Source organism: Tamandua tetradactyla, chromosome 3, assembly GCF_023851605.1.
Source record: "Tamandua tetradactyla isolate mTamTet1 chromosome 3, mTamTet1.pri, whole genome shotgun sequence".
NCBI classification, from domain to species: domain Eukaryota; kingdom Metazoa; phylum Chordata; class Mammalia; order Pilosa; family Myrmecophagidae; genus Tamandua; species Tamandua tetradactyla.
In genome coordinates, this window is record NC_135329.1 from 193,767,966 (window position 1) to 193,785,345 (window position 17,380).

The window sequence follows — 17,380 nt, forward strand, 5'->3', positions numbered from 1 at the left end:
AGAAGCGCCCAGTGTTCCTGGCTGGATGGTGGGGAAACCACAGAGACCTAAGTGCAACATGCCTAGGCTCGGGCCTTGGGGATCAAGTTCTCAGGGCTGCTGGCCAGAGGGTGGGGTCTCACTCAGTCCTGAAACAAATAATAAAGGGCACCAAAGAGGACGTTCAAGGTGTGGAGGAAAAAGCACTACTCTTTGGCTGAGTCCAAATGACTCAACCTCTCTGGGCCTCAGTTTCCTCCTTTGTAGAGTGACTTCTAAGGCAGGGGTTCTGCACGTGGGGTCCATGTTCCCCTTCCTTCAGATGCAAAATTGCATGTCTGTATAAAGGGTCCAAATCCCAGAAAAGGTTAATAAGCGCTATTACTTTGAGAGGTCCTTCTAGATCCAGTATTGCAGGAGACAGTCCCCCATCTCCCCAGCCTATTGTATTCCTCAGGAATTGCTGGGGGGTAGTATATTCGGTTATCTTAGGAAAGGTAGGAGAAACCAAGCCAGAGTGTGGACATAAGAAGTGGATGTTTTGGGGCAGAGCCAGATTAATGCTCGCACAGCTAACACTTTCACATGAAGTAAACCAGAGCCATACATGATTTGAACTTCTAAATGTAAAACTTTATTACATCTCTGGTAGTGTCCCTTTGTGTGATATATTTAGGACCAACTACATAAATGAAAAGTCCTAATTATACCCTTGGGCCGATTTGATTTCTGCCCCCACCCAACAGAGTGACCCTTGTCCCCTTCCCCACTCCAGCTTGAGGCACTTGGTATTACAGATAGTGGTGGCTACAAGGGAGATGGGACTCAGGTCTAAAAGCCCCCCAACCCAATAAGAACAAACTGAGAGAGGAAATGCTCTTCTCAGGGTCCTCCCAGGATTAGCAGGAAAAAGAACACAGAAGTCTGTGGGAGCCGTTGTAGGCTTAGATAACTCTTAGATAGGATGGGGGACCCCAAAGCACTTTCTCTGCCCCCACCCCAGTCTCTTTTTACCCTGGTTACTTCCTGGCCATACTTAAAATCCTACCAACCACCCCTCTCCCAACTTTTGCCTCTCACTGTCTGTTCTGAGTAGCCTAAGCATAGGCCTGAATGAGAAATTTCAGATGTACCCAGGGAGACCCCAAGCAACTTTGGAGACTGGGAATCAGATGGCTGAAAACAGGCTACTCACTCCACCATCCCTGTTGAGCCAAGTGGGAGCCTGGGTGGGTGGTGCTCTCTGTTGGCCCCTACACTTAACTTTGCCCACTCTCTTCTTCCCACCCACACCCCAAACCCAGATAAATAGATGCACATCACTGAAATAGGAAGGGTTGGAAGCAGGGGGAGCCAGGGGCCCAGATCTCTTATATTCCTGAGCCAGACGGTGCCAAAAGTCACAAAAGGAGCATAGAGCGATGACCAAGAAGTCCAGGAGGCTGGGAACAAGCCTTCTTGCTTGATTGGAGGCTGGAGGAGGAGAAAGCTGTATAGCTATCTCGGCTAGAAGCCTGTGTCTGAGGAGTGGAGCACCTCACCACCTTGAAATCACTTCTCTCTTTCATATTCCCTTTTAACTAGAATAGGCTGTTTACACACACACACACATACACAGACACCAAACCCGAGGTGTTGGTGCCATGTAACGGGTGCAGCTGTCTACTCCCTGCCAAGCCCACCGAGAGCAAGAGTTAGTCCCTAGCTCCCCCAGCCACTCCCCCAACCAGGTACCCACATTTCCCAGCCACAGTGACCACACATAGGGACAGAAAAGAAGCTGGTCATATTACTTGAGAGGCAGAAAAAGGGTCTGAGGCACAGACCCAGTCACAGGGCCCAGCCCTCCAGGGTGGAACAGAGCAGGGGTGCTCCTTAATTGCGCTGGCCCACCAACTGCAGCACAAAGGTGAAGATATAGATGATATCAGTGTAGATCTGCAGCGCGCCTGTGATGTAGTCCTCCGGGCTGATGGTGTGCTTCCGGTTCCCCAGGACCAGCTGCGTGTCATAAGCCAGAAACTGCAGGGACAGGGGGACCAGAGTGAGCAGCCAGGGCCTAGTGTCCAGAGCTCCTTTCTGGTCATCAGAGGTGTCCCAGGGGCCTACATGCCATGTATCTCTGCCCTCAAGCAGCTCACAGAGAGAGAGGGAGACCTACTAAATATAACCCAGATGCCGCGGTTCCTAGTAGCTGGCAGTGTGAGCAACAATAGATACCTCTTGACAATGGGGAGAGGGAACGTCGGCTGTGGCCCTACTCCCTGCCTCCTGGGCAGTCTAAATTCTTGCTCATTCCTTCAGTGCCTGCCCCCCGCCCCGCCCCCCCCAACTCCCCAGCGCCACCTCCCAGAGCAGGGCAGGGTCTTACCAAGGTGAAAACAATGGCTCCCAGAGCAGCGTAGAGCATGTGGAGCCAGTAAACCTGGAGAAGAGAGGACAAGGGAGAGTGATGAAACCTCAGCAAAGCCCCTGGTACCTGGTCTCCCCTGGCATTAGGGCTATAGAGTGGGCCAGATCCTAGGAACTAGCATTCTATGAAAGGACTACTTCTGCCTTCCAGATCCTGAAAGAAATAAGGAACACTAATATATTTGGAGGAGAAAACAGGCTACCCTACAATGACCAAATAAAATCAATCACAGCATCCTTTAGTGAAACCAAGAATTAACTTAATGAAGGTACAGAAACTTCCACTACAGCTTTTGGAAGAGCTATAGCTCTGCAGGGAGCCAACCCAGGCACTAGTTAAAGAGCCCCATCACCTTTCCCCTGGTCAACATTCAGCAGGGTACTTCCCGCAGTCCCACCTGGGAGGGACAGACACAGGAAGATGGCTGAGGGAAGCTCTCACGGTCCTGATGAGAGCAGCCCTGCTCCATACTCTTAGAAGTGCCTCTCCACCAAAGGGCAGGGCCCACCGTCATGAAGTTGGCAGGCAGCTCTCTTGTCACATCCTTTCCCTCTCAGAACTCTCTCCCCCATCCAGTTCTGCTCTGCCCAGGTGGCTGCTGCTCTCCTCTAACTGACTGGAATAAGGAGAGATTAACACAGTGATCCCTGTGGGCCCCCCCCACCCCCACCCCAATCCCATCTTCTCTGACTCCTGGATTCCTCTCCCAGGCTGCCTCCTCAGGCTTGGTCTCAAGTTAGCTACCAACCAGATCTAACCCACTACTTCCCGAAGGAATGTGGCGATGCTGAACAAGTTTCAGGGCCATCTGACTCCCACTAGAGGTGACACCCTATCCCAAAAGGATGTTCCTTCAGTGCAGTCCCTTTGTTAGTCAGAAGATTATGGAGGTCAGAGTCTCCCCAGAGGCCTTTGGGGCCCGGGTGGGCACCTACAGTACCCTGCTGTATGAAAAGCCTGCTCTGAGCACTGGGTTCACTGGTCCCATCCCTCCTGGGACACTCACATATTTGAAGGAAAGCACAATGGCAGTAACAATCCCAGTCACCATCAGCACAATTCCCAGGACACAAAAGAGGCCTGCACACGAGGTGAAGTCCACCTGCCCAGAAGAGAGGAGGAGGCAACTGTCAGACCACTGCCAGGCTTCCCCCATCAGGAAGTTGCATTGCTGCCTCCTGCCTCAGCTGGGGGCCTGGAGGGGACAGTGACAGTCTAAGGACAGAACCAGGAGGCAATTATGTAGGCGCAGTTCTGCTGGAAAGGGGAAATCCCTGGTGTAGAGGGGTCTGGGGTCTCCCAGCTCAGGAATCCCTTGGGGCCCCCATAGGGTAGGGTCTGTGTAAGAAAAGAGGGTGGGATAGTCAGAGAAGTACCCCACCAAGCCCTCACCTTGGTCTGGAAGCAGAAGATGGTAACTGAAATGGACACCACGGCAGTGATGATCACGGCAATGATGACAGCTGTGGTCCCGTACGCACTGTGGGAAGTGGGGGTTCAGAGCCTTAGGCCAGGTCCCTATGACTTCAAAACCATCACTTCCACAGGCCACCCCGCTCCCCTATAACAGGTTTCTTGAGTTCTGGAGGGGCGGGGAGGAGGGGGTTGGCCCTGAACGTACCTGGCAATGCTGCCTGTCATGAAGCCCAAGGCAAGAGTCTGAGAGAGAAATAGAGACAAGAGTGAAATGCTGAGGTACAAAGACAGCCCTGGGGGGCTTGTGAAAGCTGGGGACAGATGTGCCTGAGTAAAAAAGAGGCAGCCACAGAGCCCAGAGAGCAGGTGGTAAGAGTCAGGGAGGGAGCGAGGGCCATCCTACCACAGTTTGTCCCATGCTTCCCTGAGGCCAGCCCTCCCTCAAGCCATCCCCAGCTCCCTCTACCCTTCTGAACTTACAAAGAGGGCCAGCAAGATGATGTTCCATGGGAAACGGCGTCTGAGGGGAAAGAGAACTGTGATTAGGGGACAGGAGACTAGTCAGACCTTAGTAGCTCTTTTAATAGAAGGAAGTGCTTGGCTTGTGGCCCAAGAAGATTAAGCCTCAGCTTGGGAGGGGGAACTGGCAAGGTCTTTGGGACCTGCTCAGGTGTTCTATACAGGGGCAGCCTGGGGCAGTGGGATGGGCCTGGGCTGTGGGGCCGGAAAGACCTGGATTCATTTACAACTCTTACACTGTGAGAAAGTTACTCAGCCTGATGGAGCCTCAGGTTCTTCCTATTTGTTAAATGGTTTAAATGCTATTTACAGAGCTTGTAGGTTTGCTGTACAAATAGACAGACAGAAAGACCAACAGGACAACCCTATACATACATGGAACTTCACACATACCCGAACAGTAGCTGCAATCATTATCATCATCATCAGCAGCAGCAGTTCTCCTAAGTCTCCATTCATCCCTACGGAGTTCCCTTTCTTCCCAAAATACTTAGCCCCTCTCCCACCCCTGCCATATCCCTTTCTCACTGTCTAATCCTTTGGGACTCACCTGGGTCCCTGGCAGCAGGCAAGGGTCAGGTAGGTGACCAGGAAGACAGCACTGGGGGGAAAGAAATGGGGAAGTAGCCTAAGGCCCAAACCCATCCCTCCAGCCCTTGGCATCCAGCCTGCCAACACTTGCCAGACCATGGGTTGGAGGTCCACATAGCTAAGGGGGAGCAACTCTGTGGGAAGCCAGGACAAGATCCCATACCTTCCCCCAGCCCAGGAACTGAGAACCTCCAACTAGGGATCAGGGCCACGTTGCCGCATGCATGTTGCCACGAGTTCCTACCCCTGCTTTCATGCATTTTGAGATTCGGTCACTTCCCACCTACCGTTCACATACATCCACCATGCTTCCCAGCACAGGAAAGTGGCAAAGGCCACTTAAACAGGTCCCTTCTCAAAAAGCATTTTGATCTCTGCCCCGAGGAAAGCTGGTCAACTAGAAACTGAAACTGGCGCCCCTCTAAGCAGTGAGCCCTAAGCTGAGAGAAGCACACTCACTACGATGCATAGTAGACTGCCGTATTTCTCCTCACGAACTTGCCGACTGGTTCCCTGTGGAGCAGAGTAGGACAAGGGAGGAGTTACTCCACAGCTTATTAGCTCCCTTCCAAACCCCAGTGGGCAGCCCGATGTGTCACCATCTTCTCTAAGCATCTGCGTCCAAACTCTGCCTCCAGTCCATCTCTGAGAGCAGGGCCCACCCAGCCCATGCTCCCAACAGATGACCCAGAGCCCCAGGCCCAGGGGCCCAGAGCCAGTCCACGTGGACAGGGAGGCCAAGAGACTCACACGAAGGTGAAGATGGCGACTATGGCCACTGTGACGAGCAGCTGGATGGAGATAATAGTGTAAACCTGGAACAGACCCAGAAGGCCAGGTCACCATCCCACAGCCCTGAAGACCCTAATGTACCCCTACCCCTTCCCTCTCTTTTAGTGGTAGTGGGAGTTTGGGGGTACTCTTTGTTCCCACCCAAGAGCCCTGCCCAGTTGCAGCCTGGCCTAGGGGCAACCCTTCAATGAGGAGCCCAGCTCAGATACTTCTTCCTTTCCCCACCTCCAGCTGCTTCTTGACCTCTGCCCTCCGTCTTATGCTGACCTCAGTTTACTTCCCCTGCCTTAATGCCATTGCACTACCAGCTATGGCCCCTACATTTTCAGCAATTCCATCTGACATATCTGCCATATATCTATGCCGTCTACGCTGAGCAAGAACACTGTGTAGACATGGTATAGGCAGGGTTACAAATGACTAGGATCTTTTCTGGCTTCCAGCTGCTTATGTCTAAGAGGAAAGATGTTTGGGGAAGATGGGACACTTTAGCAAAGCCCACCTAGGAGACTTTTCCAGACTGAATCTACCCTCCCAAAACAAAGTCAAGGAAGAGAGAAGCAAGAAGGGCTAGGGGAGCTAGGGCTACTTTGAAGGGAGCACAAGGCTGGAAAGAGCCTAGAGGGCTTAGAGCCAGGTCAGGGAGGCACCCGGGAATGAGTGGCCAATTCCCACAGTCTGAGAAGCTCAGGGCCCTTGCCCCCCACGCTGTCTCACCTTTCGGATGAAAGTATGTCGGACTTTCCTGTCGTCCCACTCTCCAGGCCCAAAGTTGTCACTTACAGCTCTCTCCTCCCCGCCATAGCCCTCGCCTGGACCTGGGGATAGATTACACATGACCAACAACGGACCTGGGACATGTGGCCCCAATCCTGGAGCCTCCCCACACTGTTCCCACCAAAATCCTAGGTGTCTCCAGTGAAAAGGCAGATGTTGTCACACAGGATCTCCTCTCCCAGACTAGGGCCCTTTCCTCTATGTGCCCTCACATGGAGTCAGTGACCCTGTCAGTAGGGAGAGATGCATGGGCCGTCCCATCTGCATGCATCAACCAAGGGTCCCTGTGTGTCCAGCACACACCTGAGAGCTGAATGGGTGTGGACCTGGAACACTGGCCCTCTTCTACACTGGCCCAGCTGGTGAGCCCTCCTGATAAGCCAAGTGCCCACAGATAGATAGGATCTCGCTAAGTCAGAGCAGGGGACTCAGGGATGGAGGGTGGGGGGCAGAGTGCAAAGACTGGGATCTATGTCAGGCTCACAGGGGTGGAACAGTCAGGCCTTGCGAAGACAAACAGGGCAAGTGTCTGCATGTCCAGGACGAGGTCTGACTTCATGCCCATGCACTCATTTTTGCACCAGAACACTTCGATCCAGATGAGAGTTGGGCGCACACTTTCTCCAGCATTCCAGGGATGCTGCAAGGCCTGAAAACATTCTTTGAATACCTCCTTGGGAACTGCTTTCAAAATCTGTGAACAAACCACCCTTACATACAGCCTAACTGCATTCTGGTCTCACCCCATTTCTGACCAAATGTAGCACTGCCCTACCATGGTGTTTATCAAACTTGGTTCCAAATGATTTTTGGATGTTTGCAAAAATCAGATTTTACTTTAAGAAATAAGGATCTATAAGCATCAAAGATTTTTTTTTTTTAAGTGCTTTGAGCTCTAAAAGCAGTTCATAAGGAAAACATGGAGTCTGGGTAGAGTGGCAACTGCCTTGGGAAACAAGAAAATGGTCCCATAAAGTAACTGCCCACTCTGAAGCAATGACTTTGCCCAGCACCTTCTCATCTGGATGTGTTCATTCTGGTACAAACTCCTACTGAATAAAGGGGATTGCAGCTCAGGGAACTGGGTGCTGAGAGAAAAAATGGGGTGGTAATGGTAATGGGGAAATGAAAGGTAAGATCTAAACAGACAAGGCAAGAAAAAAGATTAAATGGGAAGTTGAAGAGAAAAGGGGTGAAAGGAAGGGTGCTGCCTCATCCCACCCACCCTCCATCTGCCCTTCAAAGACTCACCGTAGTTCATGGGCCTCGGGTAGATGGGGGGCATAGGCTGTGGGTAGCCAGCAGGGTGTCCGTAGCCAGGTTGAGGGTAAGGGGGATAGGCGGGATACCCGCCTGGGGGGACAGATGGCTGCCCATAACCCCCAGGAGGTGGAGGGCCAGGATAGAGGGGGTTGTGGTCCTCATATGGAGGGGGTGCAGTGGGATTAGACATGGCCACTCAAGGGCTGAGGGGAAACCCCAGCTGATGGGACCTGCAATGGGAGACAAGAAGAGGTCAGGAGTGCCCAGGCCAGCCGCCTCCCTTCCTGCTCCAGCCCAGGCCATCTGTGTGGGGAGGAGAACCTCACATTTGCTCTCTGTATTACAGCCTGATGCACTCCTCCCACGGGCCAGCCTCCCCATCCCCGCACCCCAGCCTGCCCTGCCAGCTCAGCCCTGCCAATCCCCGCCTTCACACCAGCTTTTTATCCTCTGTTTACTGTGCAGCTTCTGGCCTCAGGAAAGGAGCGGGAGGAGGGATTTCATTCAGGAGCCCAGCAGAGTTGCTCAGCTTCAGTGGTGTGAGGGACAAGGAACCAGGGAGAACCTGGGAAGTCCCCCGTTCTCATTTAAGAACTCTTCTATCACTTCTTGGCCTTTTGGCTAAGACCAGGTGTAAGAAACCCTCCAACATTGGTGGCTGGATGGCAGAGCCAGGGAAGAGGCTGGAGGGCCCCAGCCAGGCCTCCAGTGAGTCACAGGATCAGCTGAGGCCCACTGAAGAGGCCAGCCCAGCCCCCACAACAGCTGACAGCAGCACCGTGTGTGAAAGCCAGCGCTGAGGTGGGACCTGCTCAGAGTGTGTGAAGAGCTGGGAGGAAGAGCACAAGGCTGCCCAGAGCAGAGCAGGGCCGGGCCGGGCTGGGCTGGGTCAGGAGGGGGCTGGGGAACCGGTGGACCAGAGGCCAGCTGAGTCAGGGGACACCTGAGTGGCCTGGACGAGCCGGTGCCCAGCACTGGCCACTGGGCGGCTGAGAAGAGGCAGGCCTGTGACAGGATTTTCTGGTTCCTTCAGTAACAGCCGTGACCCATCAGACAGGCATGTGGCAGTGTGCTCTGCGACTGCACTCTTCACTGGCTTTGTCAGGAAGTGGATAGTGGCTGCAGGACCCGGAAGCCCCCTAGGGTGGGGAGACCCATACTTTGAATCTTGCCTAGCTACCTCCCTGGGGTGTCATGCCACATGATCGAGTCACCCTTTCTCTGCAGTAGGAAGATCCCCACAACCAGCGGGGGCAAGGAAGCCAGAGGGACGCCAGAAACAGTTAGAAGGGCCTCGGGATTGCATAGCCCTGACTGCTCCTTTCAGTTGAGGGGACAGAGGCCCAGAACAGTGAAACGACACCCCCATCCCCACCCCAAGTCACAGAACTAGGATATGAGTGGCATAACCAGAATCGAGGTCTTCAGGGGCCTGGGGCCGGGTCCTTTATGCCACTTCTACCAAGTAAATGTCTTCTGCCTCGTGCTCCCCTGTGAGGCAGCAGAGGCAGGCCTGGGAAGAGCTAAGAAGCCGACTCTGGAAGGCCCTGAGCTCCTGTTAGGGACAAGCCCTGACAGAGGCTGGGCCCTTAATAGAGCTACCACCTCCTCTCCACAAGCATCTCCCAAGGGGCAGACCTTTAGCACCCACAGGGAGGAAGCACCCTTAGATCCAGGACAGCAGACAACTCAGAGCCTCTGCTGGAAGACAGAACCGGCTTCTCTTTTCAGGGCACCCTGAGAGTTCTGTTATAGCTCAAGGATCAGATAAAAGGTCTTTTCTCTCTTAGGACAACTGGGATAACTCGGGGAGAGGAAGGCCCTACTGGGGATGTGGAGGCAGGATCATTACCAGGCCAGGTAGCTAAATGGGTTACTTTGAGGAGAGCTGGTCTCTACCACCCAGAGTAAAGGAGCCAGAACCAGGAAAGACATTGCTTATGGTAAAGGGCACGAGATAGAAAACTAGGGGTTCAGAAGAGGGGTAGTGGAGAAGATCCCCAGAAAGTAGGTCAGCCAGCCAGGAGCTGAGCTAGCCAGGGAATGGAGCTGGGGACAAACACAAGAGCAAAAAGAGAACAGGGAGAAGGCTACAACGTCAGTAATGGAATGTAAGAAGCCGACAGAGAGCCATGGTTTATGAAAATGCTTGGAGCTTCTGTAAGGGTTGAAAAAGAACCATAAGTAGATATAATATGTGAATCTCTTTAATAGGATTAAAAATATTAAGAAGAAAGAAGGAAGGAAAGAAAATGAAACTGGGCTCTATTCCCCTGGAGCAAGAGGCTCCTTCTCCCTACACCCTCTATTCCCCACTTTGACTCCATGGACAGTAAAAGGTTTGCCTTTGGAGTGGGATTCTCGGTCATTACTGCATCATCTCTGCACCCAGGTCCATGTGGCGCCCAGAGTCAGGGGTTCAGCTGGGCCACTGAACAGTGATGTGACCATAACCAGGGTCCCTTCACTCCTCAGGCCTTAGGTTGCACCTCTGTAAAATGAGATGGAGTGAGCCAAACAATCTCTGAGCTCATTTCCAGCTCTGACAGACTATGATCCTGGGAATTATCAGAGGAACCAGCTACATGGGGCCTGCCCTTTAGCCAGAAGTCTGCCTCCCCTTCCTCCCTCCTTCCCTGCCTTCATTCCCTGAGCCAAGCAGACTCAAGCCTGCAGCACCAGGGTGACCGAGTGATGGGTGACTCAGGGAGAGTAAGGTCAGAAGGGCCCCATGGACTCCAGGGTCTGGTCCAGCCCAGAAGACTGCTGACTCACAAGAGTCCCTTCTCCACCCTCGCCCCTCCCCTTTCACTCTTCCGGTTTCAGAGGAATTTGCTAGTAGACCTGCGTGCTGGGAACAGCAGGACAGAGTCCAGTTCTCTGAGGGCCTCAGCTACGAGCCTAACCTCACCAGAGACCGGTGGCACTAGCCACTTCACCTCCATCCGGAAAATGGGTTAATGCTCATTAATAGTACCCCCCAAGAGCATTGTAAAGAGTAACCAAGAAAATGCACAGGGAGCACTCTGACCAGGGCCTGACCTCTCAGAAACAGTAAATGTCAACTATTTTCAGTTATTACATTCTGTCTTTGCAATAGCCTGGCAGGATGGATACTGCTAGGATTATCTCCACTTACAAATGGAAGTAGGTAACTTGCCCAGGTTTACCTAGCTAGCAGATGATGAAGTCAAGACGCGCTCTAAGACTGACTCCAGGGCCCACACTCTTTATGCCTCTGCCCTAATTGCTCATTTGGAACCCCTCTCCATCCTAACTTCCCATTTAAGACTCTCTAATGACAAACCTCGGAGTTTGATCATGGGAGATTCACAGCAAGTGGACACCAGGCTGAAAGCCTAGCCATTCAACCCTCTGCATAGTCCCACCAGTTCTCAAACCATGTCCACCACCATGAAGAGAAGAGGCTGGCCCAGTGCTAGAGAGCCATAAATAAGCTGAAGGGAAACAGGTTCATCGAAGGTAGCCAACCCCCTCACCTTACTAAGGAAACAGCCATAATGAGGTAGGGAGAAAACCCTGTCTAGGTCCTAAAGCTGGTCCTGGGACCAAGACTAGAGCCCAGCTCTCTGTCATAGAGACCTGGGTGCAGGAGAGTAAGAGAGAGACGGGCCCTTCATGTGCAAGCCAGTCAGCAGAAGTGCTAACCTCAGCTGCACTCACCTCTGAGCAGTGCTGAGAAAACCCTGCCAGGCAGGCAGAAGCCCCTCGGGCCTTCCCAACTCCTGAGCCAGTCTGCTCCCTGGCTCCTGCCACCCAACCCGGGGGCCGTGGATACTTCCACATCATCCAGGCCTTGATGAGGGATGAGGTTTAAGCTAGCATCTGCCTAGGGAGGAGGGAGACAGGTGTTTACTTGTCTAGCTGACTAAAGGTGGGAGCTGGAGAAGAGTGGAGAGTGGAAAAGGAAGGGATAAGATCAAGGCGCACAGAGCCAGGATGATGCCCAAAGGGTAGAAATCAGGCCATCTGGGTCCTGCTGGTAGGAGCCAGCAGAGCTCACATTCAGGGACTCAAAAGGACCTTTAAGCTTCCTAACTAGAAGCCTGAGTTTTCCTAAAATACAGTCAGCATTCAGCTTCTGCTTGAACAAACTCCAGTTGTTTCAGTGATGACAAGTAGTGTGAATCATCAGAACATTCTTCCTCACAGAGCCTTTCATCAAGGCAGTCGGTCTCTGCCCCATCCTTGCCGTGTAACAGATCTGTTCTCTCCTCATTCTCTCTCATGGCCCCAACCCCCCACAAGATGAAGCCAGGACCTATTCTTTCTCCTGCAGGGCCCCCAGACCCAGCCAGAAGAAGTGGGTGGGCTCCAACAGCAGGACTTGTCAAGGTTTTCAACTGCAGAGTAGGGGCAGCAACTCCTTCCCCTGGAGCCCTCTCCATGAGTGCCTGCTCCCAGGCTGAGCCTCTACTCAGGGCATCTGAAGAGTTAAGGCTCTGGAATCTGAAGAGAGGTGGCCCAAGCTACTGGGGTTACAGCAAGAGGGTGTGTGTGTTGGAGGGAGGGATGGAAAGGAGCAGCTGACTGGTCCAGGCAGCTTGCCCTCCTGCCTGCCAGGAACAGATGCCCAGAGCCAGAATGGAAAGAATAGCTCAGAGTGTGCATCTCAGGAAACCCCACCCAGCAGGCGCCAAGCACAGCCTCTGGCCCACTGTGGCAAGGATTCTTATGACAGTCTCCTTTCCTTCCTTTTCCTTTACCGGACCCCAACTTCCCCAACCCTCCCAAACCCCCACTTCCCCAAGAAAACACTTTACCCTCCAGTACACAGCTATGAGGGCAGAGGAATAAAATGATACATCTAGGAGCATCTGCGCAAGTCACCAGGCCTGATGCCCACAGGGACCAAGAGGACCCAGAATCAAACTAATATCCTGGGTCAATGTGACCCGTGGGGTTAAAGGAGAGAGTGCTGAGGAGACCTAGGAACTGAAATGCTGGGGCTGGAAGGGATTTTAGAAATTATGTGGTCATTTGACAGACAAGGAAACCCCAAGCTGAGCAAGTTCCTGCCCCAGCCCTTGACCAGCCCCCTTGGTCATGGGTTTGGAACTTCCCTTCCCAGGTCCACCCACTGTCTGAGCACTCATGTAACTGACCCAAGCGCACACACCCCTGAGGAGGAGCCACAACAAGCCGCCCATTACCCTGGTCCTCTGTGGCCTCCCTGCTCAGAAGGAGATAATGCTGCCAAGCCATCTCCTCCAGTCAGTCTCCAGGCAGGGTGGCCTCTCTCCAGCTCGAGAGACTGCTCTGGAGAGCCAGGGAGGGCCCAGGCCCAGCGGTTCTCCCAGCGCCCTCGTCATGGGCAATGCTGTGTGCGCAGGGTAGACAGTCTCAGAGACAGGCAGAACAGCCTGGGCATGTAGATAAGGAAAGAGGAAGCCACTTCTGAAACACAGCCCCTCTCCATCTCCCCTCTTTGACGTTCATCTTCTCCTGTCTTTTTGCTTGAACTTCAGGGTTAGAAGGGGAAAGAGGCAGAGGAGAATGGAGACAAACCCTTCCCTGCCAGTGGGTAGGAAAGAAAAATAACCCATATTTACTGTGTACTTACTACCAGATACCGAAGCACATCTACTCCTCCCAACAGCCCTGGAAGGTGATTATTATTATGCCTAGTCCATAGATGAGAAAACTGGAATTCAGAGCAAAATGGATCTAAGGTGCCCCAGCCAGGCAGGGAGCAGAGATGGAATCTGAAAAGAGATCAGTTGTCTGATTTTAAAGTTCATGTCCTTTCCTTTTACACCTGACTGGGAAAAAAAAGCCCCTGAGGCACCCCCACTAGTCAACTGCCTAATAGACCAGACCTGGGAAAGGGGGTTGTAAACAGCCGGAAGTCTGTAGATGATTCAAATTCCTTCTCCTAGTAAAAGTGGGTTCTATGCCAGAGCCCCATTTAGAGGGCAGGGACTTGAGGTCCTGTCCTGGCTCTGGCACTAATGCCACTGTAAGAGTTAAGGTAGGCCACTTCATGTCTCTGGACCCGGGTTTTCTCACCTGTAAAATGAGCACCCTGAACAGAAAGATCAAAGTCCATTCCAACTCTGCCGCTTTGATTCTGAATTAACAGCCTAATGAGACAGTAGGTTGCAAGGCAGAATGACATGCTTCCTAAAGAATCTATGCTGGGGGTCACTACCATTGTGAAACTGGTCGGAGGAAGTTTCCAGAAGCAGAAGCACATGGCATGTTCTGGGTATGGGGGTGACCTAACCTCACCCCTGTGTGATGAGAAAAAGTAAAAATCATACACAACAGAGAGGAATCATTATTTTCCTCCTTGACCACTGTATTGAGTACCCTGTAGGTCCTGTGAACTTATGGATATCATTTCTACTTCAAACCACCCCCATCTTCCCTTCTGGACCCTCAGACCAGCTCCCCCCAGGGGCTCATGTACCCCACAGCCTACAGAGAAACAGCATGACATTACAGAAAAGAAAGTGTGTGACAGGAAGTCAAGTAAAAAAACCCAGGTTCAAGTCCTAACTCTACCATTAAGCAGCTGTGGGAATCCAGGCACATCCTCACTTGATCTCTTTTTCCCATCTACCGAATGCTAAAGCAGCCCACATGGGGGAGTGGCAGAAGCGCTAGTTTACCCAGAACTAGAGTGCAGAGCTACAATCATCTAGCCAGTCATTTCCCATACTGTGCTTTGAGGAATGCTGCCCAGGAGATGGTAGTGGATGCGCTCTGAAAACAGTTAAGTCTAAGGAACAACCTTGCAATCCATATACCCTTCTTGGGAATCCATAATGCACAACAAATGCCTCGGAAAAATCCTGCTACAGTAAGGAAACCAGTTTAACTTTAACCCAGGATTCCGTCAAACTTCCATCAACGTAAAACACTTTGATCAAGGCATACCTATTAACAGCTGGTGGAAAGCTGATCAGGGCACCTTTGTTTTACAAGTAGACCCAACCTGGAGAATGATTCTCTTCCTAAGTTACTCTGCATGTCTTAAAAGCCTTGTCTTTATACTCAATCTCGTAGAACAGGAACAGTGAATACCAGGCATGACCCCTCACTCTCAGGAAGACAGCTCAGTGCCAGGACCCTCTGCTAGAACCCCCACCCACTATCCAGATACACACACATATAATCCCAAACAGCTAATGTTATAACCTCCACAGTGGGATTTACCACTAAGGGCTGGGGGACATCTCCAAATCTCCAACTAACAGAACCAGGAAACTGGCACCCCTAACCTCACCCCTGTGTGATGAGAAAAAGTAAAAATCATTCACAACAGATAGGAATCATTATTTTCCTCCTTGACCACTGTATTGAGTACCCTGTAGGTCCTGTGAACTTACGGGATATCATTTCTACTTCAAAATAAGGCTCAGGTTTGGGCTTAGAATCCCTGAATCTTAGGGTTGGAAGATTCTATCAGGGTCATCCCCTCCACAGTATTCCCAACAGAATACTTCCGAAAACCCATGTCACAGTTAGCCATATTGTTAGCAGACATCTTCCCAGTGAGCTATATAAGTTTCCACTCACTGTCCCTCCCAGGTTGGCCCTCTGAAGACACACATTACATGTGTCCCTTCTCTGTGGCTCATGGCTTGGGGATCTTGCTCTTTCTAAAGGGCCCAGGGTAAGAAGTTTGGGGGATATAGGTGCTCTGAGACAGGCAGTTTCTGGCCGAGGTCCCCATTCCCTGGGGAGGAGGCTGAGCCAAAGTGGCGATTTGTCGAGCTCATGACATGAGGCTCTCCCAATACTTGTGGGATAACCCATCATTACCTCTCTGACATGACTCTTTTTACAAGCCTGACCCTGAAGTCATGGCCCTTGACACTGTGATCACCACCTATTCTTTCTAAGCTATAAACTGGATTTCTGTTTGGCTCCTCATGACTGGAGAGACCAGGAGAGCAGGCAGGTGAGGAAGAAGTATGGCCCCTGCTTTCCCCAGACAAAGCAGCCCCAAGGAAGTACCTGGCTCCCCTGCCACCACTGCCCAGGCCAAAGGCGCCAGCTTTGAAACCAAAGCTCACCAAAGAGATGAATATTTCAGAGGCCCAGAGAACTAGACACCTGTGGGACCTTCCATGACATCTGGCTATGACCCTGGTTCTCAGGCCCACCCCCATTACACTGATGTCCAGAATCTTCAGGTAGAGCCCCAATCCCATGGGACCACGCAGAGGCCACAGTGGAGGATGGGGATGAAGACCCACAGGGCAAGAACTAATGCAGAACCCAAAACTCCCCCTCAGCCTTTCTGGATTTTCTCCTCCCACTTTCCTGGCCACGCCTCCAAATCCTCCACTTGTTTTCACTTTTCCCATTTCCCTCTTTTGTTTTTACTATGACCCAGAGAGGCCATGAGAATGATGGTACTTCCCTACAGCTTTCTGAACTCAGCCCCAGGCAAGGGCTGGAAGCAGGGCTCCCTTAGGGCCAAGTCATGGTGACAGGGGTAGGCACTTCCCACGCCCGAGGATTTGGGCTGCCCCCTGGCTTCCTCTCCACGGCGGAACCAGGGAGAGGCACCACCACCACTCCCCCAAACGCTCTCTCTCCCTTCGTTACCTGTCCTCACCAAAGATGGCACCAGGGCACGCAGAGGCAGCCTTAGATCGGGGCAGGCTCGGGGCTGTCTCCCCACCCCCTTCCCACCAGCTGAGAGCCTTGAGAGCCTCATCTCACACAGCTGGCTACTCTGTGGTTGGCATATGGACACGCCCTGCGACAGGGCACCTACAACACGCTGTCCGGCTCGCAACGCTAAGCAGGCGCCACGCACCCGAGGCGCACAGAGAAAACGAAACTCCAGCAGTCGAGGCGAGAGACTGCCATTCTGATGCCGATTCCCCCGCCCAAGGCTAACTCACCAGCGCGCCCGGCCCGCCGCGCACTCCAAGAAAGTTTAGGGCCCCCGCCCGGCGCAGCCCCAGTCCCTGCCGGTCCGCAATTCCCAACCCCCGCCGTCCGCAGTCCCTGACTTGCCTGGGTCGCTCCTGACCGCGCGTTCCGATTCCTTTGGGTGTTTCGTGTCCTGCTTGGGCCGGGCCAGGCTGGGTTGGGCTTGGCTGGGGTTCCGCGTCCCGCCCGGTGGCGCTGGTTCCAGAGGCGGAGCCGCCGGGTGGGGCGGGGCGTCGGGACGCCGCTAGGGGGCGCGGAGAGCAGCCTGAAGGTCCTCCTGGGCCCGCCCCGGCCCGCCCGCGTTCTCCCTGTCCGCGGGCGCCTCGGGTGGCCCCGACAATGTCTTACTAATAGCGTTGGTGCTTATTTTAGGACTTTCAAGTCAATACATGACCATTGATGGAAATTTAGAAAACACGAAAGGCAAGGAAGAAAACTCCTTTCTACTTCTCTGAACTCCCAGTGGGGAGCATTTGGTGTGGGGTGTTTCTTTGCCTATGTACGTTACTTGTTTTTCCAAAGTGGGGTCATATTGTATGATAAGCTTGGTTACTTTTCTTATTTTTTTATCCGGTATATATAAAAAATTTTATATATTTTTTAAACCTCCTTACTAATAACACCTTGCCATGGTTTGGTACATTTGTTACTGCTCTTTTTTTAACTCAACATTCCATCATTTAGTTTTCCTGTCACTATTATTCCAAAGCATAA

The 17,380-nt window shown here is 52.5% G+C and overlaps 1 protein-coding gene across 3 annotated transcripts; it reads right to left on the reverse strand.

Moving 5' to 3' along the window:
• Positions 1-1,746: 1,746 nt before the first annotated feature.
• TMBIM1 (transmembrane BAX inhibitor motif containing 1) lies at positions 1,747-16,882 on the reverse strand. Of its 3 annotated transcripts, none has more exons than XM_077155112.1 (12): positions 16,751-16,882; positions 7,739-7,980; positions 6,428-6,528; positions 5,669-5,733; positions 5,378-5,431; positions 4,878-4,928; positions 4,289-4,328; positions 4,014-4,051; positions 3,785-3,872; positions 3,399-3,494; positions 2,351-2,404; positions 1,747-2,001 (listed from the first exon to the last, which is right to left on the reverse strand). In XM_077155112.1, the coding sequence occupies exons 2-12, from the start codon at positions 7,938-7,940 to the stop codon at positions 1,855-1,857; spliced, it is 936 nt and encodes a 311-aa protein (XP_077011227.1). In that variant the 5' UTR covers positions 7,941-7,980; positions 16,751-16,882; the 3' UTR covers positions 1,747-1,854. The 3 variants fall into 3 exon arrangements, with proteins under 3 accessions (XP_077011227.1, XP_077011228.1, XP_077011229.1); XM_077155113.1 differs by lacking the exon at positions 16,751-16,882 and adding an exon at positions 16,636-16,744; XM_077155114.1 differs by lacking the exon at positions 16,751-16,882 and adding an exon at positions 16,334-16,592.
• Between the last annotated feature and the right edge of the window lie 498 nt (positions 16,883-17,380).

What these genes read in the sequence shown, in the direction of transcription:
- TMBIM1 (XM_077155112.1), bottom strand. Translation starts at nt 7,940, where the DNA reads ATGTCTAATCCCACTGCACCCCCTCCATATGAGGACCACAACCCCCTC. An exon ending in TCTTCTGCTTCCAGACCAAG is followed by an intron (nt 3,495 to 3,784) that starts GTGAGGGCTTGG and finishes TCTTCTGGGCAG; the next exon opens with GTGGACTTCACCTCGTGTGC. An exon ending in TTGTGCTTTCCTTCAAATAT is followed by an intron (nt 2,405 to 3,398) that starts GTGAGTGTCCCA and finishes TCTCTTCTCCAG; the next exon opens with GTTTACTGGCTCCACATGCT.